This window comes from Bos indicus x Bos taurus, chromosome 11, assembly GCF_003369695.1.
Source record: "Bos indicus x Bos taurus breed Angus x Brahman F1 hybrid chromosome 11, Bos_hybrid_MaternalHap_v2.0, whole genome shotgun sequence".
Taxonomy (NCBI): domain Eukaryota; kingdom Metazoa; phylum Chordata; class Mammalia; order Artiodactyla; family Bovidae; genus Bos; species Bos indicus x Bos taurus.
The window spans coordinates 21,040,415-21,068,302 of NC_040086.1; the positions used below are offsets into that span (position 1 = coordinate 21,040,415).

Genomic DNA, 27,888 nt, shown 5'->3' on the forward strand with positions numbered 1-27,888 from the left:
ACTCTCTGTGCTTCTTGGACTTAGTTGACTATTTCCTTTGCCATGTGAGGGAAGTTTTCAGCTATTATAAAAATATTTTCTCAGGTCCTTTTTCACTCTCTTCTCCTTCTGGAACTCCTATAATGCGAATGTTGGTGTGCTTAATGTTGTCCCAGAAGTCTCTTAGGCTGTCTTCATTTTTTTTTTTTTGTTATTCTTTTTCCTATGTTTGGTTCTGTGGCAGTGATTTCCACCATTCTGTTCTCCAGGTCATTTATCCATTCTTCTGCCTCAGTTATTCTGCTATTGATTCCTCCTAGTATAGTATTCATCTCTGTTTATTTAGTCTTTAGTTATTCTAGGTCTTTTATAAGCATTTCTTGTATCTTCTCTGTTGTTTTCCCAAAATCCTGGATCATCTTCACTATCATTATTCTGAATTCTTTTTCTGGAGGGTTGCTTATCTCCACTTCATTTAGTTGTTTTTCTGGGGTTTTGTCTTGTCCCTTCATGGGGGACATAACTTTCTGCTTTTTCATCTCAATTACCTTCCTGTAATGTGGTTTTTGTTCTAGCCGCTTTGGCATTGTGGTTCTTCTTGCTTTTTTTATCTGCCCTCTGATGGAGGAGGCTAAGAGACTTGAGTAAGCTTCCTGATGGTAGGGTCTGATGGGAAAACTGAGTCTTGCTGTGGTGGACAGGGCCTTCCTCAGTTCAGTTCAGTTCAGTCGCTCAGTCATGTCCAACTCTTTGCGACCCCATGAACTGCAGCATGCCAGGCCTCCCTGTCCATCACCAACTCCCAGAGTCCACCCAAACCCATGTCCATTGAGTCAGTGATGCCATCCAACCATCACATCCTCTGTTGCCCCCTTTTCCTTCTGTCCTCAATCTTTCCCAGCATCAGGGTTTTTTCCAGTGAGTCAGCTCTTCGCATCAGGTGGCCTAAGTATTGAGCGTTTCAGTTTCAACATCCATCCTTCCAATGAACACCCAGGACTGATCTGCTTTAGGATAGATTGGTTGGATCTCCTTGCAGTCCAAGGGACTCTCAAGAGTCTTCTCCAACACCACAGTTCAAAAGCATCAATTCTTCGGCGCTCAGCTTTCTTTATAGTCCAACTCTCACATCCATACATGACCACTGGAAAAACCACAGCCTTGGCTAGACGGACCTTTGTTGACAAAGTAATGTCTCTGCTTTTGAATATGCTGTCTAGGTGGTCATAACTTTCCTTCCAAGGAGTAAGCATCATTTAATTTAATGGGTGCAGTCACCATCTGCAATGATTTTGGAGCCCAGAAAAATAAAGTCAGCCACTGTTTCCCCATGTATTTGCCATGAAGTGATGGGACCAGATGCCATGATCTTAGTTTTCTGAATGTTGAGCTTTAAGCCAACTTTTTCACTCTCCACTTTCACTTTTATCAAGAGGCTCTTTAGTTCTTATTTGCTTTCTGGCATAAGGGTGGTGTCATCTGCATATCTGAGGTTATTGATATTTCTCCCGGCAATCTTGATTCCAGCTTGTGCTTCGTCCAGCCCAGCGTTTCTCATGATGTACTCTGCATATAAGTTAAATAAGCAGGGTGACAATATACAGCCTTGATGTACTCCTTTTCCTATTTGGAACCAGTCTGTTGTTCCATGTCCAGTTCTAACTGTTGCTTCCTGACCTGCATAAAGGTTTCTCAAGATGCCAGGTGGTCTGGTATTCCTATCTCTTTCAGAATTTTCCACAGTTGATTGTGATCCACACAGGCAAAGGCTTTGGCATAGTCAATAAAGCAGAAATAGATGTTTTTCTGGAACTCTTGCTTTTTTGATGATCTAGTGGATGTTGGCAATTTGATCTCTGGTTCCTCTGCCTTTTCTAAAACCAGCTTGAACATAGCTTTAATCAAATTATCTGCTGATGGGTTAGGTTGCACTCCCTCCCTGTTAGTTGTTTGGCCTGAGGCTACCCAGCCCTGGGGTGTAGGAGCTCTATGGTAGGGTTAGTGGCCACCTCCAAGAGGGCTTACGCCAAGGGGAACCTTCCCAGACTGCTGCTACCAGTGCCCCCTCCCTGTGATGAGCCCCTGCCAATTCATGGCTCCACAGGAGACCCTCCAACACTATCAGGTAGTTTTGGTTCAGTCTCCTGTGAGGTCACTGCTCCTTTCCTCTGGGTCTTGGTGTGGGCAAGATTTTGTTTGTGGCTTCCAAGCCTGGAGTCTCTGTTTCCCCCAGTCCTGTGCAAGTCCTATAATCAAATCCTGTTGGCCTTCAAGGTCAGATTCCTTGGGAATTCCCAGTCCCGTTTTTGGATCCCTTGGCTGGGAAGGCTGATGTGGCGTTCAGAACCTTCACAACAGTTGGAGAATTTCTTTGGCACTATTGTTCTCTGGTTTGTGGGTCACTCACCGGGTGGGTTTGAAATTTGATTTTGTGGTGATTGTGTCCCTCCTATCATCTCACTGAGGCTTCTTCTTTGTCTTTGGACATAGGGTATCTTTTTTTGGTGGGTTCCAGCACCCTCCTGTCTAGTTCAATAGCTAGTTGTGATTTTGGTGCTCTTGGAGGAGAAGATGAGTGCACATCCTTCTACTCAACCAACTTGAACAGGGTTCCCTTTTCTTTACATCCTCGGCAACATTTATCATTTATGTACTTTTTGATGATAGCCATTCTGACAAATCAAATGTGGTTTTGATTTGCATTTCCCTGATGGCTAATGATGTTGAGCATCTTTTCATGTGTGCGTGTTGGCCATCCGCATTTCCTCTCTGGAAAAATGTCTATTCATATCTTCTGTCCATTTTTAAAATTAGGTTGTTCGAGTTTGTTTGTTGTTGTGTTTTTGATGTTGAGTTGTATGAACTGTTTATATTTGTGGGATATTAACCCCTTATCAGTCATACCACTTGCAAATATTTTCTGCCATTCAGTAAGTTGTCTTTTAGTATTGTCAGTGATTTCCTATGCTGTGCAAAAGCTTTTACATTTAATTAGGTTCCGTTTGTTTATTTTTGGTTTTATTTCCTTTGCTCTTGGAGATAGCTCAAAAAAAATACTGCTACAATTTATGTCAAAGAGTGTTCTGCCTATGTTTTCTTCTAGGAGTTTTATGGTATCTGGTCTTATATTTAGGTATTTAGGTCTTTAATCCATTTTCAATTTATTTTTATATATGATGTAAGAGAATATTTTAATTTCATTCTTTTACATGTGGCTGTCTAGTTTTTCCAGCACCAGTTATTGAAGAGACTGCCTTTTTCTTCTTTGTATATTCTTCCTCCTTTGTCATAGATTAATTGACAGTAAGCCCACAGGTTTATTTCTGTGTTCTCTATTCTGTTCTCCATTGATCTATGTATCTGTTTTTGAGACAGTGCCATACTGTTTTCTTTTTAAATTTTATTGTTTGTTTATTTATTTATTTTTGGCTGCACTCATTGCAGCACATGGACTTTTTGTAGTTGTGGCAAGCAGAGGCTGCTCTCTAGTTTGTGGTGCATGGGCTTTTCATTGCGGTGGCTTCTCTTGTTGCAGAGCATGGGCTTTAGAGTGTGGGCTTAGTAGTTGTGGTGCAAGGGCTTAGTTGCCCCACAGCTGGTGGAGTTTTCCTGGACCAGGGATCAAATGCATGTCCCCTGTATTGGCAGGCAGATTCTTAACCACTGGACTGCAAGGGAGGTACAGTACTATACTGTTTTGATGACTGTATCTTTGTAGTATAGTCTGAAGTTGGGGGTGTGGATTCTTCCAGGTTTGTTCTTCTTAAGATTGTTTTGGCTATTTGGGGTCTTTTGTGTCTCCATTCAAATTTTAAAATTATTTGTTCTAAAAATTTTTTTTGTTCTATTTCTGTGAAAAATGCCGTAAGTATTTTGATAGGGATAGTACTTGAATCTATAGATTGCCTTGGGTAGTGTGGTCATTTTAGCAGTATTAATTCTTCCAATCCAAGAACACAGTATATCTTTCCATCAGTTTGTGTTGTCTTCAATTTCTTTCATCAGTGTTTCTGAGTATAGAGATATAAATATACCCTTCTTAGGTAGATTTATTCCTAGGTATTTTGTTCTTTTTAGTACAGTGGTAAATGGGAATTTTTTTAAATTTCTCTTTATGATAGTTCATTATTACTTAGAAAAGCAGCAGATTTCTATATATTAATTTTGTATCCTTCAGCTCTACTGAATTCATTGATGATCTTTGGTAATTTTCTGGTGGCATCTTTAAGATTTTCTATGTCTAGTATTATGTCATCTGTAAACAGTGACAGTTTTACTTCTTCCTTTCCAATTTGAATTCCTTTTATTTCTTTTTCTTCTCTGATTGCTATGGCTAGGATTTCCAAAACTATGTTGAATAAAAGTGGTGAGACTGGGCATCCTTGTCTTGTTCCTGAGTAAATGCTTTCAGCTTGTCACCATGGAGTATGATGTTAGCTGTAGATTTGTCATAATGGCCTTTATATGTTTATGCTATTGCCAGGTATCTGGTATTGGATTTGTTTCTCTGGAGAACTAATATAGTGTATTACACCATAAACAATTTTCCAAGTCATTAAATATTCTATAATCTTATAGATCTTATAGAATCTATTTGCATAGATTTTGATTATATGGGTATCCTCTGTTGTAAGAAATTTAGATTATTTTCATTTTCATATTATAAATAATGCTGAAGTGTATACAACTTGTATAGATGCACATCCCTGACTATTTCTTTAGAATAATTCCATAAATGAAATGAGAGTCAGAGTATTAAAAAATATAAAAGTTTTAAAGCATGTTGCCAAATAACTCTCCAAAAGGGTTATAGCCATTTATACACCTCCCTAATTAACCTACAAGGGTATTTGATTCTCTACTTTCATTAATATTGGATGTTATCATATTTTTAACCTGCAAAGTTTGTTTTTTAATGGATTTCTTTTCATTTGTATTTTGTTGATTTACAGTGAAATTGAACATTATGCTCACTGGCAATTTGTTTCTGTCCTTTGCTGATTTTTCTGTTGGAGTGTTTCTTCTATCTAATTGATTCATGGCAATTCTTACTATATTAAGAACTTTAGTGATTTGTATTCACTGTTAAAATTTTCAGACTCTTATAGATTTTTTTCAGAACCATACATTTTTAATTGATATATTCTTGACATAAAACATTGTGTAAGTTTATGGTTTACAGTAAGTTGATCTGATATATTTGGATATTGCAGTATGGTTACCACTGTAGAGTTAGCTAACACATCTATCATGTTACATAATTATCATTTCTATTTTGTGGTGAGAACAATTAAAATCTAGTCTCTCAGACACTTAGAAGTTTATAATACAATATTGTTGACTATAATCACTATGCTGTGCAGTAGATTTCCAGGATTTATTTATCTACTAGTTACAAGTTTATACATTTCTCCAGTTTCCCTATCTCCCAGCCTCTGATAACCACCATTCTACTCTCTGTTGCTGCAAGTTTAGCTTTTTCTTTTTATAAAAAAGTTTTTAAACGAAGTATTTACAATGTTGTATTAATTTCTGTTATGCACCAAAGGAATTCTGTCCATAGGGTCACACAGAGTCAGACGCAACTGAAGCAATTTAGCATGCATGCACACAGCATATATGTGTGTGTGTGTGTTTATATATATGTATGTATATATGGCTTGTAGCCCATCAGTCTCTTCTGTCCATGGTATTCTCCAGGCAAGAATACTGGAGTGGATTGCTGTGCTCTCCTCCAGGGGGTCTTCCCGACCCAGAGATTGAACCCAAGTCTCTTATGTCTCCTGCATTGGCAGCTGGTTTCTTTACCAGTAGTACCACTTGGGAAGCCTATACATGTGCAGACCCCAGACTTCCAGTCCATTCCCCCAACTTCCCATCTTCTCCTTGGCAACCACAGTCTCTTCTCTATGTCTGTGAAGACTCTTAGAGTTTTAACAGCAATTGATTATTTCATTCTGAATTTATCTTAGTAAATCAGAAACTGTCATAGTCATATGATATTCATTTAGTTTAATGAGTAAGAGGCAGGCACTGTACTCTGTGATGAAGACAGACATGAAAGATGTGTTCAGAGCTGAGCCTTTTAGATAAATGTGTAATTAACTTAGCTTTACAATGAATTATGATAATAGTTGCTAATACTGAAGCATAACTAAACCTTAAGGTTTAAAAACAAGCAATTTAAGTAGAATAGTATCTTTGAGGCTGTTATCTCCCTTTATTTATTTTTTTAATATATAACATATTTTCCCTATTTTCTCTTCCCACTTTATAAAAATCTGTATCCCTTCTGCTTTTCTCTTTCTTTTCCTTTGATTATTCTCCTCTGTTTCATTTTCCCCTCCTGTCATTTAACATATAAAAACACAAAATTGAAGTACATTTTAACCTATGTTTCTAATTGTTGTAAAACATTGTGAAAATTACTATTGAAGCATTTTGCTTGCAGTTTCTTTTTTTTTGGCAGTTTCTATTTTTAAGAATAGATTAATTGGACCTATTGTATTATTATGAATATATTAAATAACTTGTTGTTTGGAATTGGTTTTCCATTGTGCCCACATCCACCCCACCTTCCTACCAAGATTTTATAATAATGTTGTGATAAAAACTGTTGCATTTGAGTTTTTTTCCTAATTGCAACAATGCAAGGAAATCTTTCTAATTTACACAGCACTTTCCATTCCAAAACCTTCTATAACTAACCATAATATTTTATCAAGACCTAGTTTTCTGTGAAAATATATGCAAGTACAGCAGTGGTACTAAGAATAACAGGTGTTGGGTTTTTAATTCTCATAATCTGTATTCTTTGGTCTGGACAACTTACCCTTTCCTCTAGTCTTAACTAGAAACATATTCAAATATATTTCTCTTTCCAGCCAGATTCTTGCCCCCAAGGTCTTCCTACAGAGAATTCATTATCTTTGTTCAGCAATCATTGTACATTTCTGCAACACAAATAAACAAAAGAATGATCTTATGAAAATGATAGATTGGAGGGATGGTTCCCAAAGGACCTCTTTGGTTTACAAAGGATTTGCTTCACAGTGTTCTAAAAGAGCGTATTTTCTTTAGTATGTTCCACATGATTTTAACTTTTCAGAAATTCATCTTCTAGGTAAATAAAATTATCTTTTTTTCCCCCCTTTGTCTGACATAGATGAGAATATCTTGATACTGAACCTCACAGCTCTAAGTCTGCCTCCATTATAACAGCAAGACTTCAGGCCGTGGAAGAAGTGACCCCATTAGGAGATCAGGAACTACCCTCACTGAGGCCACACCTCTCTACTTCAGATACTTCACATCTCTAAAGTAGGGAAACGAATATGTCGCTTACTCTGAATAAGAGAGACGATATGGAGCACGGGTTTACATCATTTAGTAAGGTAGTAAATAAGGAGGAGGACAAGTTTGAAGATGCCTATGAAATTATCCCTGCAGCAGCAACAATGGATTTAGTATCTTCCTTGGAAGAATGCACAACGGGATTGTATTTATTTCTAAATAACAGATTCTCTGATGCCATACATCTCATTTATCCATGGTCAAAAAACAGCATATACCATGCTGTAATCTATAGCATCCTTATGGTTGTCAAGGCCTTCTTGACTTTTGATCCACAGGATATAGAGATTGGGATGACTGCCACAAAGGAAGCTTTGAGAGTCTGTAACAATTTCCGAAGAAAATCTAGGATGATAAATTTTTCTCGTCTAGTTAGCAGGCAGGGAATAAAGGCTATTAAAGAAGAGGAATTGCATGCAGAAGTCTGCTATGCTGAGTGTTTGATCTTGAAATCCACTGTAATGTTTATACAAGATGACAGTATGCTTAGTTTTCTTAAAAGCGGGATCAACATTGGGTTAAGTTACCAAATATATAAAGACTGTCAGCAAGTGTTAACACAGATACCTGATTACCAAAGCAAAACCTACAGACACCTGGTTGGAGGCATAAAATTTGGACTTGGAGTATTCAACTTGTTATTATCACTTGTGCCACCAAGGACACTTAAACTGCTCAATGTTGTTGGATATTCTGGCGATAGAGAGGTAGGCTTGACTTTGCTTAATGAGAGTGCATCTGAATCCCATATAAATAATATCTTTAGTGTTTTGATTCTACTGTTCTATTACAATTATCTCTCCATAGCTTTTAGTGTTGAAAGGAACCATAATTCTGCTGTGGAGAATCTCTTCCTAATCTCCCTTCAGAAATTTCCAAACTGTGTCATACTTAAATTTTTTCATGCACGTTTTAGTATGCTGAAAGGATATTTTAAACATGCCCAGTTAACATTAGAAGAGTGCATTTTTATTCAGAATGAATGGAATCAGCTTCATCACCTCTGTTACTGGGAACTCATGTGGTGCCACATTTTTCTGCTGGAATGGAAGCAGGCTTACCACTATGCCCATGTGCTGGTTCAAAACAGCAGGTGGTCCAAGTCAGTATATTCTTTCACGAAAGCTTCTCTACTAGCCGTGCTTCCTCCTGATTTTGCGAAATCAGTAAGTGAGGACATGAGCTCTCTCTTCCTAAGCGTGGATAGCCTGAGAATCAGAATTTTAGGAACTTCTGTGCCGATAGAAAAGTTTGTTGCTGAGAAGGGTCAGCGCTATGGGACAACTGCAGGCTGGTTTACAGCACAGCCCATTCTGGAACTTATGTATGCCTGGAGTGGTTTCCGAGTCATAAGCAAAAAGCTAGAGCTTATTTCAACCTGGCTATCAATCATTGACAAAGGAGAAGAACTTTTACAAGAAACTCCAAATAAAGAGTATGTCATAGATGACATAAGTTTATTAAATTTACTGAAAGGTCTGTGTCTGAAATACTTAGGGAAATATTCAATGGCTGAGTACTACTTTAGTCATGTCATTCAAAAGGAGAAATTGTTAAAATATGACCACTATTTGGTGCCGTATTCTTACTATGAACTGGGAATTCTATACTATCTAAAAGGAGATTATGCCAGTGCAACAAAAACCCTAGAAAACATAAAAAATTACAAAGACTATTCCATGGAAGCCCGATTACAGTTTAGAGCTCACATAGCCCTTGAACAAATAGCTAAAGAAAAAGTTATTTAAACACAAGTGTGGTGGTTTTTTTATGAGTGAAATGTCTACTATCAGCTTGGTAATTAACAAGTAGAAAAATAATTTCTTTGTGGAAGAAATCCAAGAAGAGGCAACTGCTAAGAATCTGACCAGTAACAAGGAAGAAAGGAACTGGCCATTACTTTTTCCTCTTCCCTCCTCCATACCTATAAAATGGAATGTTTTAGACTGGCAAATGGAGTGATGCATATTCTTGAAAAAGGAAAGGTAAATGATGTACATTTTATTTTTTTTTAATTTTAATTGGAGGCTAATTACAATATTGTAGTGGTTTTTGCCATACACTGACATGAATCAGCTATGGGTGTATATGTGTCCCCCATCCTGAAGCCCCCTCCCACCTCCCTCCCCATCCCATCCCTCAGGGTCATCCCAGTGCACCAGCCCTGAGTGTCCTGTCTCATGTATTGAACCTAGACTGGCAATCTGTTTCACATATGTAATATACATGTTTCAATGCTATTCTCTCAAATCATCTCTCCCTCACGTTCCCCCTAGAGTCCAAAAGTCTGTTCTTTACATCTTTGTCTCTTTTGCTGTATCGCATATAGGGTCATCATTATCATCTTTCTAAATTCCACATATATGCATTAATATACTGTACTGGTGTTTTTCTTTTTGACTTACTTCACTCTGTATAATAGGCTCCAGTTTCATCAATCTCATTAGAACTGATCCAAATGTGTTCTTTTTAACAGCTGAGTAATATTCCATTATATATATTTACCACAGCTTTCTTATCCATTCGTCTGCCAGAGGACATCTAGGTTGCTTTCATGTTCTAGCTATTGTAAACAGTGCTGCGATTAACACTGGGGTACATGTGTCTCTTTCAATTCTAGTTTCCTCAGTGTGTATGCCCAGCAGTGGGATTGCTGGGTCACATGGCAGTTCTATTTCCAGTTTTTTAAGGAATCTCCACACTGTTCTCCATAGTGGCTATATTAGTTTGCATTCCCACCAACAGTGTAAGAGGGTCCCCCTTTCTCCACACCTTCTCCAGCATTTATTGTTTGTAGACTTTTTGATAGCAGCCATTCTGACCGGCATGAATGTTACATCATTGTGGTTTTGATTTGCCTTTCTCTGATAATGAGTGATGTTGAGCATCTTTTCAGGTGTTTGTTAGCCATCTGTATGTCTTCTTTGGAGAAATGTCTATTTAGTTCTTTGGCCCATTTTTTGATTGGGTTGATTATTTTTCTGGAATTCAGATACATGAGCTGCTTAATTTTTGAGATTTTTTTTGAGATTAATTCTTTGTCAGTTGTTTTGTTTGCTGTAATTTTCTCCCATTCTGAAGGCTGTCTTTTCACCTTGCTTAGAGTTTCCTTTGTTGTGCAAAAGCTTTTAAGTTTAATTAGCTCCCATTTGTTTATTTTTGCTTTTATTTCCATTACTCTGGGAGGTGGGTCATAGAGAATCCTGCTATGATTTACGTCAGAGAGTGTTTTGCCAATATTTTCCTCTACGAGTTTTATAGTTTCTGGTATTACATTTATATTTTTAATCCATTTTGAGTTTATTTTTGTGTACGGTATTAGAAAGTGTTCTAGTTTCATACACAAAAATAAACTCAAAATGGATTAAAGTGGTTGACTAGTTTTACAAATGGTTGACTGGTTTTCCCGGCACCACTTGTTAAAGAGATTGTCTTTTCTCCATTGTATATTCTTGCCTCCTTTGTCAAGGATAAGGTGTCCATAGGTGCGTAGGTTTATCTCTAGGCTTTCTATTTTGTTCCATTGATCTGTATTTCTGTCTTTGTGCCAGTACCATACTGTCTTGATGACTGTTGCTTTGTAGCATAGCCTGAAGTCAGGCAGGTTGATTCCTCCAGTTCCATTCTTTCTCAAGATTGCTTTGGCTATTCGAGGTTTTTTGTAATTCCATACAAATTGTGAAATTATTTGTTCTAATTCTCTGAAAAATACGTTGGTAGCTTGATACGGATTGCATTGAATCTATAGATTGCTTTGGGTAGTATACTCATTTTCACTATATTGATTCTTCCAATCCATGAACATGGTATATTTCTCCATCTATTTGTGTTATCTTTGATTTCTTTCATCAGTGTTTTATAGTTTTCTATATATAGGTCTTTTGTTTCTTTAAGTAGATTTATTCCTAAGTATTTTATTCTTTTCTTTGCAATGGTGAATGGAATTGTTTCCTTAATTTCTCTGTTTCCTCATTGTTAGTGTATAGGAATGCAAGGGATTTCTGTGTGTTAATTTTATATCCTGAAACTTTACTGTATTCATTGATTAGCTCTAGTAATTTTCTGGTGGAGTCTTTAGGGTTTTCTATGTAGAGGATCATGTCATCTGCAAACAGTAAGAGTTTTACTTCTTCTTTTCCAATCTGGATTCCTTTTATTTCTTTTTCTGCTCTGACTGCTGTGGCCAAAACTTCCAAAACTATGTTGAATAGCAGTGGTGAGAGTGGGCATCCTTGTTTTGTTCCTGACTTTAGGGGAAATGCTTTCAATTTTTCACCATTGAGGATAATGTTTGCTGTGGGTTTATCATATATGGCTTTTATTATGTTGAGGTATGTTCCTTCTATGCCTGATTTCTGGAGGGTTTTTATCATAAATGGATGTTGAATTTTGTTAAAGGCTTTCTCTGCATCTAGTGAAATAACCATGTGATTTTAATCTTGTAATTTGTTAATGTGGTGTGTCACATTGATTGATTTGCAAATATTGAAGAATCCTTGCATCCCTGGGATAAAGCCCACTTGTTCATGATGTATGATCTTTTTAATATGTTGTTGGATCCTGTTTGCTAGATTTTTTTTTTGAGGATTTTTGCATCTATGTTCATCAGTGATATTGGCCTGTAGTTTTCTTTTTTTGTGGCATCTTTGTCTGGTTTTGGTATTAGGGTGATGGTGGCCTCATAAAGTGAGTTTGGAAGTTTACCTTCCTCTGCAATTTTCTGGAAGAGTTTGAGCAGGATAGGTGTTAGCTCTTCTCTAAATTTTTGGTAGAATTCAGCTGTGAAGCTGTCTGGTCCTGGGCTCTTGTTTGTTGGAAGATTTCTGATTATGGTTTCAATTTCTGTGCTTGTGATGTATCTGTTAAGATTTTCTATTTCTTCCTGGTTCAGTTTTGGAAAGTTCTAAGAATTTGTCCATTTCTTCCAAGTTGTCCATTTTATTGGTATATAGTTGCTGATAGTAGTCCTTATGATCCTTTGTATTTCTGTGTTGTCTGTTGTGATTTCTCCATTTTCATTTCTAATTTTGTTGATTTGATTCTTATCCCTTTGTTTCTTGATGAGTCTGGCTAATGGTTTGTCTATTTTATCTTCTCAAAGAACCAGCTTTTAGCTTTGTTGATTTTTGCTACAGTCTCCTTTGTTTCTTTTGCATTTATTTCTGCCCTAATTTTTGTGATTTCTTTCCTTCTACTAACCCTTCAGTTCAGTTCAGTTCAGTCGCTCAGTCGTGTCCAACTCTTTGCAACCCCATGAATCGAGCATGCCAGGCCTCCCTGTCCATCACCAGCTCCCAGAGTTCACTCAAACTCACGTCCATGGAGTCAGTGATGCCATCCAGCCATCTCATCCTCTGTCGTCCCCTTCTCCTCCTGCCCCCAATCCCTCCTAGCATCAGAGTCTTTTCCAATGAGTCAACTCTTTGCATGAGGTGGCCAAAGTACTGGAGTTTCAGCTTTAGCATCATTCCTTCCAAAGAAATCCCAGGGTTGATGTCCTTCAGAATGGACTGGTTGGATCTCCTTGCAGTCCAAGGGCCTCTCAAGTGTCTTCTCCAACACCACAGTTCAAAAGCATCAATTCTTTGGTGCTCAGCTTTCTTCACAGTCCAATTCTCACATCCATACATGACCACTGGAAGAACCATAGCCTTGACTAGATGGACCTTTGTTGGCAAAGTAATGTCTCTGCTTTTCAATATCCATAACTAGGTTGGTCATAACTTTCCTTCCAAAGAGTAAGCGTCTTTTAATTTCATGGCTGCAGTCACCATCTGCAGTGATTTTGGGTTCTTCATTTCTTCCTTTTCTAGTTGCTTTAGGTGTAGAGTTAGGTTATTTATTTGATTTCTCTCCTATTTCTTGAGGTAGGTTTATATTGCTATGAACCTTCCCCTTAGCACTGCTTTTACTGAATCCTATAGGTTTTGGGTTGTTGTGTTTTCATTTTCATTCATTTCTATGTGTATTTTTTTTTTTTTTTTTTGGAAGAAACAGAATAGTGGCTTTTATTCTCAGGTAGTGGAGAGGGGAACACAGCATGCTCCTGCCTCAACAACTGTGTCCCTAAGGCAGGTGCTCACAGTCAGGAGGAGTCAGGAGCCGGTGATGAGGAAACAAAGGTGACAGGACCATGATTTCTTCCTCTTGCATCATTTCAAAGGCAGTCATAAACTGGCATCAGTAACCCCTAACTGCATTGGGCAGTCTGGTGGCTCTGAGGCCTTCTTTCTGACATGTAACTACAAGGGGAAGGCTGTTGTAAACATCAGATAGAGGATGTATTTAGCACAGAGTCAAGTGAAGTGTGGCTCCTGCAGAGTTAGGGTGCAGAAAAGCAAACTTAGTTACAGACATTCAGAACCAGGAGCAGTTAAAGTAAAACAAACTAGGAATGTTCAGGCCTGCTCACTGTTCTTTATCTTCTTTGCTCTCAGAGCAGTGAAAAAGAAAAACTCATTCCTCTTTTTTCCTTTTCACTGCACAATTCCCCCATCAGTTTATTCCCTCCTAACAATGGAGGAAGGGAAATACGTCATTCTTGTCTGGCTGAGGACAAACTTCAGTTTTGCTCCATTTGAAAATCACCAGCTGTTCAGCCCAGGAACCATCTATCTCCTACTTCAAATTTTCCTTGAGACGTGAATCCCAAGAAACCTTTATTGGGTGATAAGGGACAGACGGCAGTCTTCTGTAACTTCTTTAATGCTGTTGGGGTCATGGAGCTCTCACCCTGTTCTATTAAGTGGCCCCAAGGTGACTTTTGTGGTTATTCCTGCTGGATCTGTCTGGAGGAGTGGCTGTAATCTCTTTGGGGGCATGGGTTTTCTTTGCACATCATCTTTATCTTGATGTGAATCTGTGTCATACTGAAGGGCTGCAATCGCTCATTCCATGTCTCAGGTCTTTCCTTCTTGGTCATGAATAACCATTATCCTCCTGGAATTTAGTCTCCAGGTCCTGCTTCGGAGTCATTTATAAGTGATTCACCGCCGCCTCCCTCCTTCTCCCACCTGCCGCAACTACCACCCTCTACTCTACCCCACCCAGCTTCGTGTCAGAGGCGCCATCAGGCACCGCCAACTTCACATACTAGGCCAGATTTGCCACCGCCCGCAGAGCCCATCTCCGCAACCCAGGCAACCGCTGGTCCAGCCCTATGTGTATTTTTATTTATTCTGTGATTTGTTGGTTATTCAGAAGTGTGTTGTTTAGCCTCCGTATGTTTGTATTTTTAATAGTTTTTTTCCTGTAGTTGACATCTAATCTTATCGCATTGTGATCAGAAAAGATGCTTGAGATGATTTCAATTTTTTTTTTTTTTTTTAATTTACCAAGGCTAGATTTATGGCCCAGGATGTGATCTATCCTGGAAAACGTTCCGTGTGCACTTGAGAAAAAGGTGAACTTCATTGTTTTAGGGTGAAATGTCCTATAGATATCAATTAGGTCTAACTGGTCCATTGTATCATTTAAAGTTTGTGTTTCCTTGCTAATTTTCTGTTTAGTTGATCTATCCATAGATGTGAGTGGGGTATTAAAGTCTCCCACTATTATTGTGTTACTGTTAATTTCCCCTTTCATATTTGTTAGCATTTGCCTTACATATTGTGGTGTTCCTATGTTGGGTGCATATATATTTATAATTGTTATATCTTCTTTTTGTGTGGATGCTTTGATCATTATGTAGTGTCCTTCTTTGTTTCTTTTCACAGCCTTTATTTCAAAGTCTATTTTATCTGACATCAGTATTGCTACGCCTGCTTTCTTTTGGTCTCCATTTGAGTGAAATATCTTTTTCCAGCCTTTCACTTTCAGTCTGTATATGTCCCTAGGTTTGAGGTGGGTCTCTTGTAGACAGCATATATAGGGGTCTTGTTTTTGTATCCATTCACCCAGTCTTTGTCTTTTGATTGGGGCATTCAACCCATTTACATTTAAAGGTAATTATTGATAAGTATGATCCCATTGCCATTTACTTTGTTGTTTTGGGTTTGAGTTTATAAACCTTTTCTGTGTTTCCTGTCTAGAGAAGATCCTTTAGCATTTGTTGAAGAGCTGATTTGGTGGTCCTGAATTCTCTCAGCTTTTGCTTGTCTGTAAAGCTTTTGATTTTTCCATCATATTTGAATGAGATCCTTGCTGGGTACAGTAATCTGGATTGTAGGTTTTTCTCTTTCATCACTTTAAGGATGTCCTGCCATTCCCTTCTGGCGTGAAGAGTTACTATTGAAAGATAAGCTGTTATCCTTGTGGGGATCCCCTTGTGGTTTATTTGTTGTCTTTCCCTTGCTGCTTTTAATATTTGTTCTTTGTGTTTGATCTTTGTTAATTTGATTAATATATGTCTTGGGGTGTTTTGCCTTGGGTTTATCCTATTTGGGACTCTCTGGGTTTCTTGGATCTCTGTGGCTATTTCCTTCCCCATTTTAGGGACGTTTTCAACTATTATCCCCTCAAGTATTTTCTCATGGCCTTTCTTTTTGTCTTCTTCTTCTGGGACTTTCGAATGTTGGGGTGTTTACCATTGTCCCAGAGGTCTCTGAGGTTGTCCTCATTTCTTTTTTCCTCTCTGCTTCATTTATTTCTACTATTCTATCTTCCACCTCACTTATCCTATCTTCTGCCTCAGTTATTCTACCGTTGGTTCCCTCCAGAGTGCTTTTGATCTCAGTTATTGCATTATTCATTATTGACTGACTCTTTTTTATTTTTTCTAGGTCCTTGTTAAACTTTTATTGCATCTTCTCAATCCTTGTCTCCAGACTATTTACCTATAACTCCATTTTGTTTTCAAATTTTTGGATCATTTTTACTATCATTATTCTGAATTCTTTGTCAGGTAGACTCCCTATCTTCTCCTCTTTTGTTTGGTTTAGTGTGCTTTTATCATGTTCCTTTACCTGCTGAATACTTCTCTGCCTTTTCATCTTATTTAGGTTGCTGTGTTTGGGGTGGCTTTTCTGCATGCTGGAAGTTTGTGGTTCCTCTTTATTGTGCACATTCCTCCTTGTGGGTGGGGTTGGCCGACTGGCTTTCAAGGTTTCATGGTTAGGGAAGCTTGTGTCAGTGTTCTGGTGGGTGGAGCTGGATCTCTTCTCTCTGGCGTGCAATGAAGTGTCCAGTAGTGAGTTTTGAGATGTCTGTGGGTTTGGTGTGACTTTTGGCCACCTGTATTTTTGTGCTCAGGTTATGTTCCTGCGTTGTTGGAGAATTAGCTTGGTATGTCTTGCTCTTAAACTTGTTGACTCTTGGGTGGAGCTTGGTTTCATTGTAGGTATGAAGGCTTTTGGATGAGCTCTTGTTGATTGTTGGTCCCTGGAGTCAGGAGTTTTCTGGTGTTCTCAAGTTTTGGATTTAGGCCTCCTGCCTCTGGCTTTCAGTCTTATTCTTATAAGAATAGCCTAAGACTTCTCCATTCATACAGCACTGATGGTAAACATCTAGCTTAATGGTGAAAAGATTCTCAGTGAGGGACTCCCAGAGAGGTTCACAGAGTTACATGAAGAAGAGAAGAGGGAGATGGGAGATAGAGGTGACCACGAGGAAAAGAGGGGGAATCAAAAGGGGAAGCAGTCTAGCCAGTAATCAATTCCCTATTTGCTCTCCACAGTCTGGAACACTCAGAGAGGTTCATGGGGTTCCATAGAGAAGAGAAGAGGAAGGAAGGCGATAGAGGTGACCAGGAGGAGAGGAGGAGGAGTCAAAAGGAGAGAAACCAATTAGCCTGTGATCAGTTCCCTAAGTTTTCTCCACAGCCTGGAACACCCAAAGAGATTCACAGAGTTAAGCAGAGAAGAGAAGGGGGAGGGAGGAGATAGAGGTGATTTGGGGGAGAAAAAGGAGAGTCAAAAAGGGAGAGAGCAATCAACCCAGTAATCACACTCCTAAGTAAAAATCGGTACTGAAGATTGGATTCTTAAAGGTATAGAATTGATAACAAATACCAAAAAGTAAAGATTAAAAATCTAGAATAGAGGTTAGACTCTCAAAAATACAATATTAACAAAACAAAACAATCACAAAAGTTATATAAAAAAATATGAAATTTGCTTTAAAAATAGGGTCTTTTTTTTTCAAAGTAATAGTAGGTTTTAAAAATGAAAAAGGAGTAATAAAGCACTTAAGAATCAAAAAATTATAATAGTAAAATATATCTAGGCATTTCTCTGGAGCTGTTGAGGGCAGTGTGGTCAATTCGGTTTCAGATAGTTCCTTGTTCCACCTTATACTTCTTGTCAAGGTCTATAGGTCCCTTCCAATGTAGCCAGTGGAAGGCTACATTAAAATCCTGGGTTTAATGTAGGGTTTTAATCTGTTGCACCTGTCCCTTCCAAAGCTGTTCTCTCTTCTTTGTTTGTTTTGGCTTCCTCTGTTTGCAAGTCTCTTCAGTGTCTAGCTTTTGCTCTGACCCAAGAGGGCAACAAAGTGGTCATTTATTTAGGCACACTTGTTCGATTGTGCTGCGGAGAGGGAGGAACACGGCAAACAAGTATCACTGGCATGTGTGGGGAGTGCTTGCAGTGTCTGGGGCACACTGGTTTTGCCCCCGCTCACGGCATGTGTGCTTTCTCAGTCTACACTGCTCAGGCTCCAGGGTGCTCTGCAGGAACTGTCTAAAGAGGGCCCTGGGTTGTGTGCACTTCCCAGATCTACGCTGCTCAGGTTCAGGTTCTCAGGTACTCCACAAAGGCACAGACTTGGTTGGGCCTGCGTTTTGTGTCCTTCCCAGGTCCTAGCAGCTCAGGCAACCAGGTGTTTGGTGAGTGCACTCTCCCCAGGTGGGGTGGTGTGTCTTATCACCTCCCTGGTCCCAGCTGCTTGGTTTCCTGGGTGTGCAGCAGGAGCGCTGTCTCAAGTGTGCTATATGTCTCCTCTGGAGAGCTGATCTCTGGCTGCGACCTTCCTGGTGGACGTCAGCCATCCAGGATCCCAGGAAGACTTGGTTAGCATCTGGGAGCCTGCTCGAAGTTTGGTAGGGGATGCCTGTCTCTGGGGCCAAGTTTGCCCCTTGTCTTCTGGCTCTGGCTGTGACCCGCCTGCCTCCCTGCCTCCGGCGGGGGATGGGCCGGTCCGCTGCCAACTAGCTCTCCTCTGGTATTTGCTCAGTCCTTTGTTCAGTGAGCGGGGCCGGCAGTGTCTTAGGTTAGAGCTTTTCATGGGAAAATTCTCTCTCTCTTTCCTCTTTTTTTTTTTTTTTTTTCCTCTCTCTCTCTGGCTATCCCACAGTTTGGGTTGCTATCTCACATTAGCTCCCTCAGATTGCCCTCAAGGCATTCAGGCCCAGGCGTTAGCAGTGCCGCCCGTGCCTCCCTGTTCAGCCCCTGCTTGCTGGTGGTGGGACGTGAGCGTCTGGGCTGTTTCTCCGCTGGGAGTTGCAGTTAGGCGTGTAATCTGTGGGTTTTATTTATTTATTTTTTTCCTCCCGTTATGTTGCCCTCTAAGATTCCAAAACTCCCCACAGACCTGCCCTTGAGAGAGTTTCCTGGTATTTGGAAACTTCTCCTCTTTTAAGTTTCCCTCCCCAGGATGGGTATCCATCCCTAACTGTTTTACCTGATTTTTTATCTTTTATATTTTGTCCTACCTCCTTTTGAAGACAATGGGCTGCCTTTCTGGGTGCCTGGTGTCCTCCGCCAGCATTCAGAAGTTGTTTTGTGGTATTTGCTCAGCTTTCAAATGATCTTTTGATGAATTTGTAGGGGAGAAAGTAGTCTCCCTGTCCTATTCCTCCACCATCTTCTAACTCCATGATGTACATTTTAAAACATACTGGCTCTCTTATAAGTAATAAATTTACCAGTTAGGCAACATTTTTGAAAAGAAAAAAGTATTTTTTAAGTATCTCACTGAATAATGTAGACAGCTCACAAATAAAATAGGGGAAGTAGCTATACTAGGAATCCCAGTGCCCTGTAAATGTTTTTATTTAATTATTAAAGAAAGAAAAAAGACTTTAAGATCTTGACATTTCAAAACAATGATGTACTGAATAGCATAGACTCTTGAATGGTTTCCCCTTGTACACAATTCTTTTTGTTGGTTTTTTATACCAGAGACTACATCTTCCCCTGTGTAATCAGTGCTTTATTTTATCCTTTTTCATTAGGAAGCTCAAATATGGGCTTATGATTTGCCACAAAAGAGGGAAGAAAGAGGCCTCCTTTCCACACACACATAAACCTTCTGAAAATAATTGAAGGAGGACAAGAGGATAAATTCACTGGATAGAAAAAAAGAAAAGACTAGGTTGTTTGTTGGAGAGTTTAGTTACTGCATAGCTTCCCTTTAGTTGCCCTCCATAAGGTATAATTCCTCTGAAGACCAGCTTTTCCACACCATTAAGCCACTTGCATCTATGCTGTTGCCACTGTTCATGAGCCACACTGAGAGTAGACAGCACCTGTAGGAATGGGGCTTCTTCTGGTTTTACCTGCTTTAAGGATAAAATCCTAACTTCCAAAATATTATATCTGACTGGGTATATCCTTCTTACAGTTACCCTTGGAGACAGAATTTGCTGGGAGAGTTTAGTTTGCTAGAACACGTGGGTGAAACACATTAACTTAGTACTTTGGGTGTCCAGACAACCAACTGGAGCACAATGGGAAGCTGGTATTTTAGAACACTTACTTTGAAAAGCATGTTCCTCACTAACTGAAAATAGGCTTTTAGGTGACAAATTATACTTGAGTTATTCCCTATTATTTAATTAGTATGATACAGTGGTTAAGAGGGCAGGCTTCGACCTGCCTGCCTGGGTTTGTATTCTAGCTCTGTCACTAACTAGCTAGGTGGCCTTGGGCTTTTGTGCCTCAGTTTCGTTAGCTGTAAAATAAGGATAGTGGTTTATATGTTCATTAAGATTGAGTTAATAGCATTTTTATTATTACTACTGCTACTATTAGTAAGGATAGTAATACACTGTAGTCTTCAGTGCAGTGGATTTAAATTACTTTCTTGAAAAAAGCAAAGGTCCCTTTGTTACCTGCTTTGCCAATTTAAAATTTGACCTATCAATTTGCTTTTTCTGTTCTTAGTTTATCTTGGTCCCTTATGAAGTAAGTAACTCTTTGCTTAAATTATTGTTTTCTGTTTTGTCCCAGATTTTCCCAAAGAACAGCAAATTTATTAATTGGCTAAACAAATCTATGCTGAATGCCTGTTATATGCAGGCATTGAACAAAGTTCTGAGACTATAAAGACAAAACAGGCTCTCTCTCTTGAGGATTTTATTAGGGAGATAAATTAGAAAAGGATTTTGTTGGGGTGGAAACACTTGAAATAGTTGTTTAAACAGAAAGGAGTTTATTTGTCCCAAATAAAATAGGTAGTTCAGGTCTGCTGTGGATCTTTTTCTTTCTTTTATCTTTCTGTGTGGCATGTAGCTCTTATGTATATTTCCTCAGTGCAAAGTGGCCACCGCACATCCAGGCGGGCTGGAGGAGAAATGATCAAAGGATCAAAAAGGTTTTCGCCTCCTTAGGACAATTTTCTGTTTTGTTTTGGAAGGGACAGCTTTCTTAGGTACTTCTGTGTATGTCTCACTGGCCAGAAGTATTCCTGTGGTCACTTTTACTGTCAAGGGAAGCTGAAGATTTTTAGCTTTCAAGCCTCATTAGGAGGTTGTGGGAAAGGATTGTTAAATGAACCAACCTACAGTAACTGCCAAAATATAAATATGAGTAACAACAAGCTATAAAATGGTATCAGAGGGCACAGTTGAAAAGGGGGCAAGGTGACAATGAGCTCTTGAAATCACCTGGAGAAGTCTGTATGGAGATCCAACTAGAAATCCTGCAACTGGCATTTCCTTGACATTGCTACTCACAGTCCTGTTTCTGGCCTTTAACTGGCCCAACAGTTGACTAGACACATTGAGACTGATTCTCACCAAACTCGAAAGAGATTAAGGTATAATTTACTCTGCTAATTTATTCATTTATCAGTAGGGACTATTCCAGAGTCAAAACCTCAAATTTCCTATAAGAATTAGGCAGGAAATGTTAAACACATGAATCAGTCAAGTGTGTAAAATAGTAAAAGTGGTGGAAACTAGTTGTAAAGAAGAGAGAAAACCTATCTGAAGGCTTTCAAATTAAAAGACAAAATTTAGGGACCTCCCTGGTGGTCCAGTGGTTAAGACTGCCATGTTTCCAGTGCAGAGGGCATGGGTTTAATCCCTGGCCAAGGAAGTAAGATCCCATGTGCCACATGGCACAGCCAAAGGAGCAGAGAATGTGAGAGAAAGGATGTCAACTGGAGATGAGAAGCTCCAGGGGGAACAAGGATAAGAGTTGACCAGGGAAAGGAAAAGCCACACCCTCTGAACTCACTGAGGACAAGATACAGGAGAGGGCCTGTCTGAGAACTTGTTTAGGTAATGGGCTTGGTTCAGTTTGCTAGAAGTCAGTGATTTGTATCAGCAAATCTGGTAATGAGCCTTTAGTTAGAAGACTAAAGGGAGAGGGGAGAGAAGGGAGGGAAGTGGCCCTGTCTCACTCATGGCTTTATTTTATTTTATTTTTCACTCATGGCTTTAAAGGGGCTAACTTGAGGGGTAAGCTTGAGGCTAGCAACTACCTGTAGAATTTTATGTATAGAAGATAGAGGCCAAAGTCTTTCATTCTGCAATATAGACACTAGGCTTAAAATGCACATGACCCATTGTCACAAATATCTCTTTGGGGCTGAGTTTTTAGGAATTCAAATATTTTCCTTCACATTACAATAACAATCGGAGAAGGCAATGGCACCCCACTCCAGTACTCTTGCCTGAAAAATCCCATGGATGGAGGAGCCTGGCGAGCTGCAGTCCATGGGGTCGCTAAGAGTCAGACACGACTGAGCGACTTCCTTTCCCTTTTCACTTTCATGCATTGGAGAAGGAAATGGCAACCCACTCCAGTGTTCTTGCCTGGAGAATCCCAGGGATGGGGGAGCCTGGTGGGCTGCCGTCTCTGGGGTCACACAGAGTCGGACACGACTGAAGTGACTTAGCAGCAGCAGCAGCACAATAACAATAATTACTATTTGTATTAGTTCTTTGTAGATTTATAGAGGACTTAGAGGTTAGATTAGATTTTGTAGATTAGATGGCAAAATATTATCTACAAAAGCCACCTTAATATCATAAGCCAATCATTCAGTGAGTGAAGGTTTGAAGTGAAGTGAAGTTGCTCAGTGTGTCCAACTCTTTGCAGTCCCATGGACTGTAGTCTTCCAGGGTTCTCTGTCCATGGGATTTTCCAGGCAAGAGTACTGGAGTGGGTTTCCACTTCCTTCTCCAGGGGATCTTCCTGACCCAGGGATCGAACCCAGGTCTCCTGCATTGCAGGCAGACGCTTACCCTCTGAGCCACCAGGGAAGCCTGAGTGAAGGTTTGGGTAAGGACTATTTGAAATGATAATATTAGAAACAATACACTTCAAGGATTATATGGAACCCAAATCCCAAGTTGTGAGGGAAAAACTGGTTAACTGTTGGTGTTTCCTGTATTGTTTGACAGTCCTCTAACTCAGTTTTTTTAAATCTACATTTGCAGATTTGCAGGAACTCAAATTTACCACCTTGCACCATTTTTCAGGATCATAGTCTGGAAAAATTCTGGACCAGTCCAGAAGTCAACTAAGTACATGACCACAGATTTGTGATGGAAGAAAGTCCCTTGTACTTTTCTATGTGGGCGTTAATTCAGCCCTATCCTAGGCTTTTCTTTCCAGCTTCTGTACCCTCCTCAGTTCAGTTCAATCGGTCAGTCATGTCCAACTCTTTGCAACCCCATGAACTGCAGCACCCCAGGGCCTCCCGGTCCATCAGCAACTCCTGGAGTCCACCCAAACCCATGTCCATTGTGTCGGTGATGGCATCCAACCATCTCATCCTCTGTCGTCCCCTTCTCCTGCCCTCAGTCTTTCCCAGCATCAGGGTCTTTTCCAATGAGTCAGCTCTTCACATCAGGTGAAGTGAAGTGAGGTTGCTCAGTCATGTCTGACTCTTTGCGACCCCATGGACTGTAGCCTTCCAGGTTCCTCCGTCCCTGGGATTCTCCAGGCAGGAATACTGGAGTGGGTTGCAATTTCCTTCTCCAGGAGATCTTCCCAACCCAGGGATCAAACCTGGGTCTCCCATATTGCAGGCAGACGCTTTACCATCTGAGCCACTGGGGAAGCTCTAAGTTTCAGCTTCAACATCAGTCCCTCCAATGAACACCGAGGACTGATCTCCTTTAGGATGGACTGGTTGGATCTCCTTGACAGTCCCTTGAGAGTCCAGGGGACTCTTAAGAGTCTTCTCCAACACCACAGTTCAAAAGCATCAATTCTTCAGCACTTAGCTTTCTTTATAGTCCAACTCTCACATCCATACATGACCACTGGAAAAACCATAGCCTGGACTAGATGGACCTTTGTTGGCAAAGTAATATCTCTGCTTTTTAATATGTTGTCTAGGTTGGTCATAAATGGCAACCCACTCCAGTACTCTTGCCTAGAAAATCCCATGGATGGAGGAGCTTGGTGCAGGCTACTGTCCATGGGGTCACAAAGAATCAGGCACAACTGAGCGACTTCACTTTCTTTCTTTCTTCTTTCTTTCTAGGTTGGTCATACCTTTCCTTCCAAGGAGCAAGCGTTTTAATTTCATGGCTGCAGTCACCATCTGCAGTTATTTTGGAGCCCAGAAAAATAAAGTCAGCCACTGTTTCCACTGTTTCCCCATGAAGTGATGGGACCAGATGCCACGGTCTTAGTTTTCTAAATGTTGAGCTTTAAGCCAACTTTTTCCACTCTCCTCTTTCACTTTCATCAATAGGCTCTTAAGTTCCTCACTTTCTGCCATAAGGGTGGTGTCATCTGCATATCTGAGGTTATTGATATTTCTCCCAGCAATCTTGATTCCAACTTGTGCTTCCTCCAGCCTAGTGTTTCTCATGATGTACTCTGCATATAAGTTAAATAAGCAGGGTGACAATATACAGCCTTGACGTACTCATTTTCCTATTTAGAACCAGTCTGTTGTTTCATGTCCAGTTCTAACTGTTGCTTCCTGACCTGTATACAGGTTTCTCAAGAAGCAGGTCAGGTGGTTTGGTATTCCCATCTCTTGAAGAATTTTCCATTGTTTATTGTGATCCACACAGTCAAAGGCTTTGGCATCAGGACTGTAGCAAAGACACATCTCAAGAGTAGGCATCTTAACTGCCTTACCACAGGGCAAACAGGAAATACATTGGTTCTATATCTCTTCCCCAAGGCAACGTCACCTCACACTTATAGAGTTTTAGGATTTACATGAAAGATTGATTTATGGCAAAATTGGAATTCCATTTCTACTCCAGAGGAGGAAGTGGTACAAGTCTTTCTTCTTAAAATTTTTATTTTAAAATGTCCATCAGTAATGGCAGTGAATGGGGAGACCCTCGCGAACAAAGAAGCTTATTATTATTACAGAAAAAAAATCTTATCCCCTGCCCACACCCTGCACCCTACTTTTATCATCCCAGGTCTCCGGACTCTCAGAGGTGTGACAAGGCCACGGACTACAAAACAGAGAATTCTGGGGGAAGGAAGTGACGACATGGAGCAAAGCACGCTGGGCTCCGGCGGTTTTAGCCCTAGCGATTCCTTCCTCCCAGCGTGGTTGAAGAGAATCGGGCGCTGCTAGGAGTTTTAACTGGTATTTTTCTCATTTGTCAGGATTACACGTTAATTATTACCTGGTTTGAGTACAGTCCTTAGTATCATGCGGCTGTGGGTCTCGGCTGCTGTCGCTTCGTTTACGCATCTCTGAACAAGTTTTTAGATGAAATTGTCACAGATCCGGGGCCCTCTCCCTGGCGGTATCCAGCGAAAACTTAGAGGGACTGGGTGGATATCAGAGGAGTTTTCTTTTTTCAGTTTTTGTTAATAGTGGTGTGGAGTGAGCTCATTTGTTGGAAGGAGAGCTGAGTGGGTTTGAGCATCTGCGGAGGTCGAAGCCAACGTCAAGGCGGTCTGGAATTGAGATTGGGAAGGTGAGATACAAGCGTGCCAGATAAATTACTCCAGACGCGTCCCCGCAGCAGCTCGTGGTCCCGTGGCTTTCAGACTGAATAGTAAAATTTAACTTTTTCTGGTATGGAAGATGATGCAAATCGCTGGTGTTCTCTACCTCTAGAATGGAAATTAGGGGTGAGACATTTCATTGGGGGGAACATATATATTAATCCTAACTGGTGGTTGTTTTAGATCTAGCCAGCTGGCAGCCATGAATGAATGGATGAAGAAAGGCCCCTTAGAATGGCAAGATTACACTTACAAAGCGGTCAGCGTAACAGCCAGTGACAAGGAGTATAAAGGATGGGTTTTAACCACAGACCCAGTCTCTGCCAAGTGAGTACGAGTCCTGCTTCCCTGAAACCACCCCCCTGCACTGCCTATATGTTATATCCATACCGAAGAAAAGTGAAGTCACTCAGTCATGTCTGACTCTCTGTAGCCTACCAGGCTCCTCAGTGCATGCACTTCTCCAGGCAAGAGTACTGGAGTGGGTTGCCATTTCCTTCTCCAGGGGATCTTCCCGACCCAGGAATGGAACCCAGGTCTCCCGCATTGCAGGCAGACGCTTTACCGTCTGAGCCACCAAGGAAGCCATATCCATACTAAGAAAGCAGATAAATAAATGAAAGACTGATTATTCTCATATAAGTACTTAATTTCCTTTGAACCTAAATACTGTCAAACTGTAGATTTCCGTCAGACCAGCCAAGTTTGTAGAAATGAGACACTCCTTTTAATTACATTTTGTTGGAGAATTTCACATATACACAATTGTGAAGAGAGTAATATAATAAACACTAATCTTATTCCGCCTTCCAAATATTTTAAAGCCTATTACTGACTAAAGTTTGTTCATAAATTCTTAAATATATCTCTTAGCAGATTAGGACTCTTTAATAAATGTAACCACATACCATTATAACCACCTAACAAAAGTAATAGTAACTTTAATATTAGCTAATTCCTAGTTTGAGTTCAGGTTTTCCTGATTGTTTCCAAAGTATCTCTTTAATGTTGGCCTATCAACTTGTTGATATGTCTCTTTAAGAATCTTAATCTGTGACTGTACTTTCTCTTTGGTTTTCCATGTTATATTTTGTTGAAGAAATGGAGTCATTTGTCTTCAAATTGAACACACTGTGAATTTAGCTCATTGCATTATCATGGTGTAGTTTAACATGTTCTTTTACCGTTTGTATTTCTTATAAACTGGTATTCATATCTAGAGGTGTGATTAGGATCAGAATTATTTTTTGCAAGGCTACTTTAAAGGTAGTGATACACTCACACTTTATTTTGGGATGATTTTAGATTTACAGAAAAATTGCAAGGAAAGTACAGAGAGTACCTGTGTATCTAACTTCCCCTAATATTAGCAGTTTTCACAACCATCAAACATTTGTCAGAACTAAAGGTTTTCACTAAGTAAACTACAATCATTTGGATTTTATCAGTTTTTCCACTGATGGCCTTTTTATGGATTCCAAGCCAAGGATTTTCTGTTCTAGAATTCAGTCCAAGGTCCCACATTACATTTAATCACCGTGTCTCCTTAGTCTCCTCTGATATGTGGCAGTTTCTCAGTCCTTTTTTAATTTACTTGTTTTTCATGACCCTGACACTTTTAAAGAGTTTTGGTGAGGTATTTAACAGAATATCTCTCAATTTGGGTTTGTATGATGTTTTCTCATAGACTGGGATTATAGGTTTTGGGGGACAGTACCACAGAAATGAAATTCTATCATGTCACATTGCATCATATCATATCATATATATTGTATTTTAGTTAGGATTTTTGCATTTATATTCATAAGTGAGATTAGCTTATAATTTTATTTTTTAATCCTGTCCTCTGCTTTTGGTATCAGGGTTATATTAACCTCATTAAATGAGTTATGGCATAATCTCCCTTTTACAGTCCTTAGGAGAATTGGATTGGTTGGATTGGAAATGTTTGATTCTTTACAATTTTATAGAATTTTGTGGTAAAATTGGGCCTTTCCCCCTCTCAACCCCTGCCAGCCCCACACCCCCCCGCCCCTCACCCCCGCCATGGGATGGTTTTAAACTGGTTATTTCAGGTTTTTTGTTTTTTTTTTAAGGTTATAGGACTATTTACATTCTCTCTCTTTCTTTTTGAGTCAGTAGTAGAAATTCATATTTTCTAGGAAGTTTTCTAAGTGTCAAAATTACTGGTTTAAATGTTTTTAATATTGTATACTATTATTTTTTGCTGCCTTATTCCTAATACTATTTATGTGTGCCTTCTTTCTCTTTTTATTAATCTTGCCTGAGTTTTGTGAAATTTATATACCCTTTTCAAAGAACCAGCTTTTGGCTTTGATGATCCTCTTACTGACTTGACTCTTCTGTTTTCTGTTTCATTAATTTTGTGCTGTGTTATTTCTTTGGTCTGCTCTGAAGGGGAGTTATTCATTTGTTTCCTAACTCTAAAAGTTAAATCTGTACTCTCTTCTTTCCTAATACATATTAAAACATTCATAACTTTTAAAGTAAT

At 39.6% G+C, this 27,888-nt stretch overlaps 1 protein-coding gene across 7 annotated transcripts in view; it reads left to right on the forward strand.

Annotated features, from left to right (window-relative positions):
• GEMIN6 (gem nuclear organelle associated protein 6) overlaps window positions 1-27,888 on the forward strand; it is a 40,927-nt gene that overhangs the window by 12,118 nt on the left and 921 nt on the right. For 4 of the 7 annotated variants that reach the window (XM_027555054.1, XM_027555050.1, XM_027555053.1 and 1 more), the window contains one exon: window positions 7,145-9,083. In XM_027555054.1, the coding sequence (XP_027410855.1) occupies window positions 7,314-9,080 (1,767 nt within the window). In that variant the 5' untranslated portion in view covers window positions 7,145-7,313 and the 3' untranslated portion in view covers window positions 9,081-9,083. Of the gene's footprint in view, window positions 1-7,144; window positions 9,084-24,835; window positions 25,346-25,559; window positions 25,704-27,888 lie in introns of those variants that run through there. The other 3 variants (XM_027555057.1, XM_027555055.1, XM_027555056.1) reach the window with 3 other exon arrangements.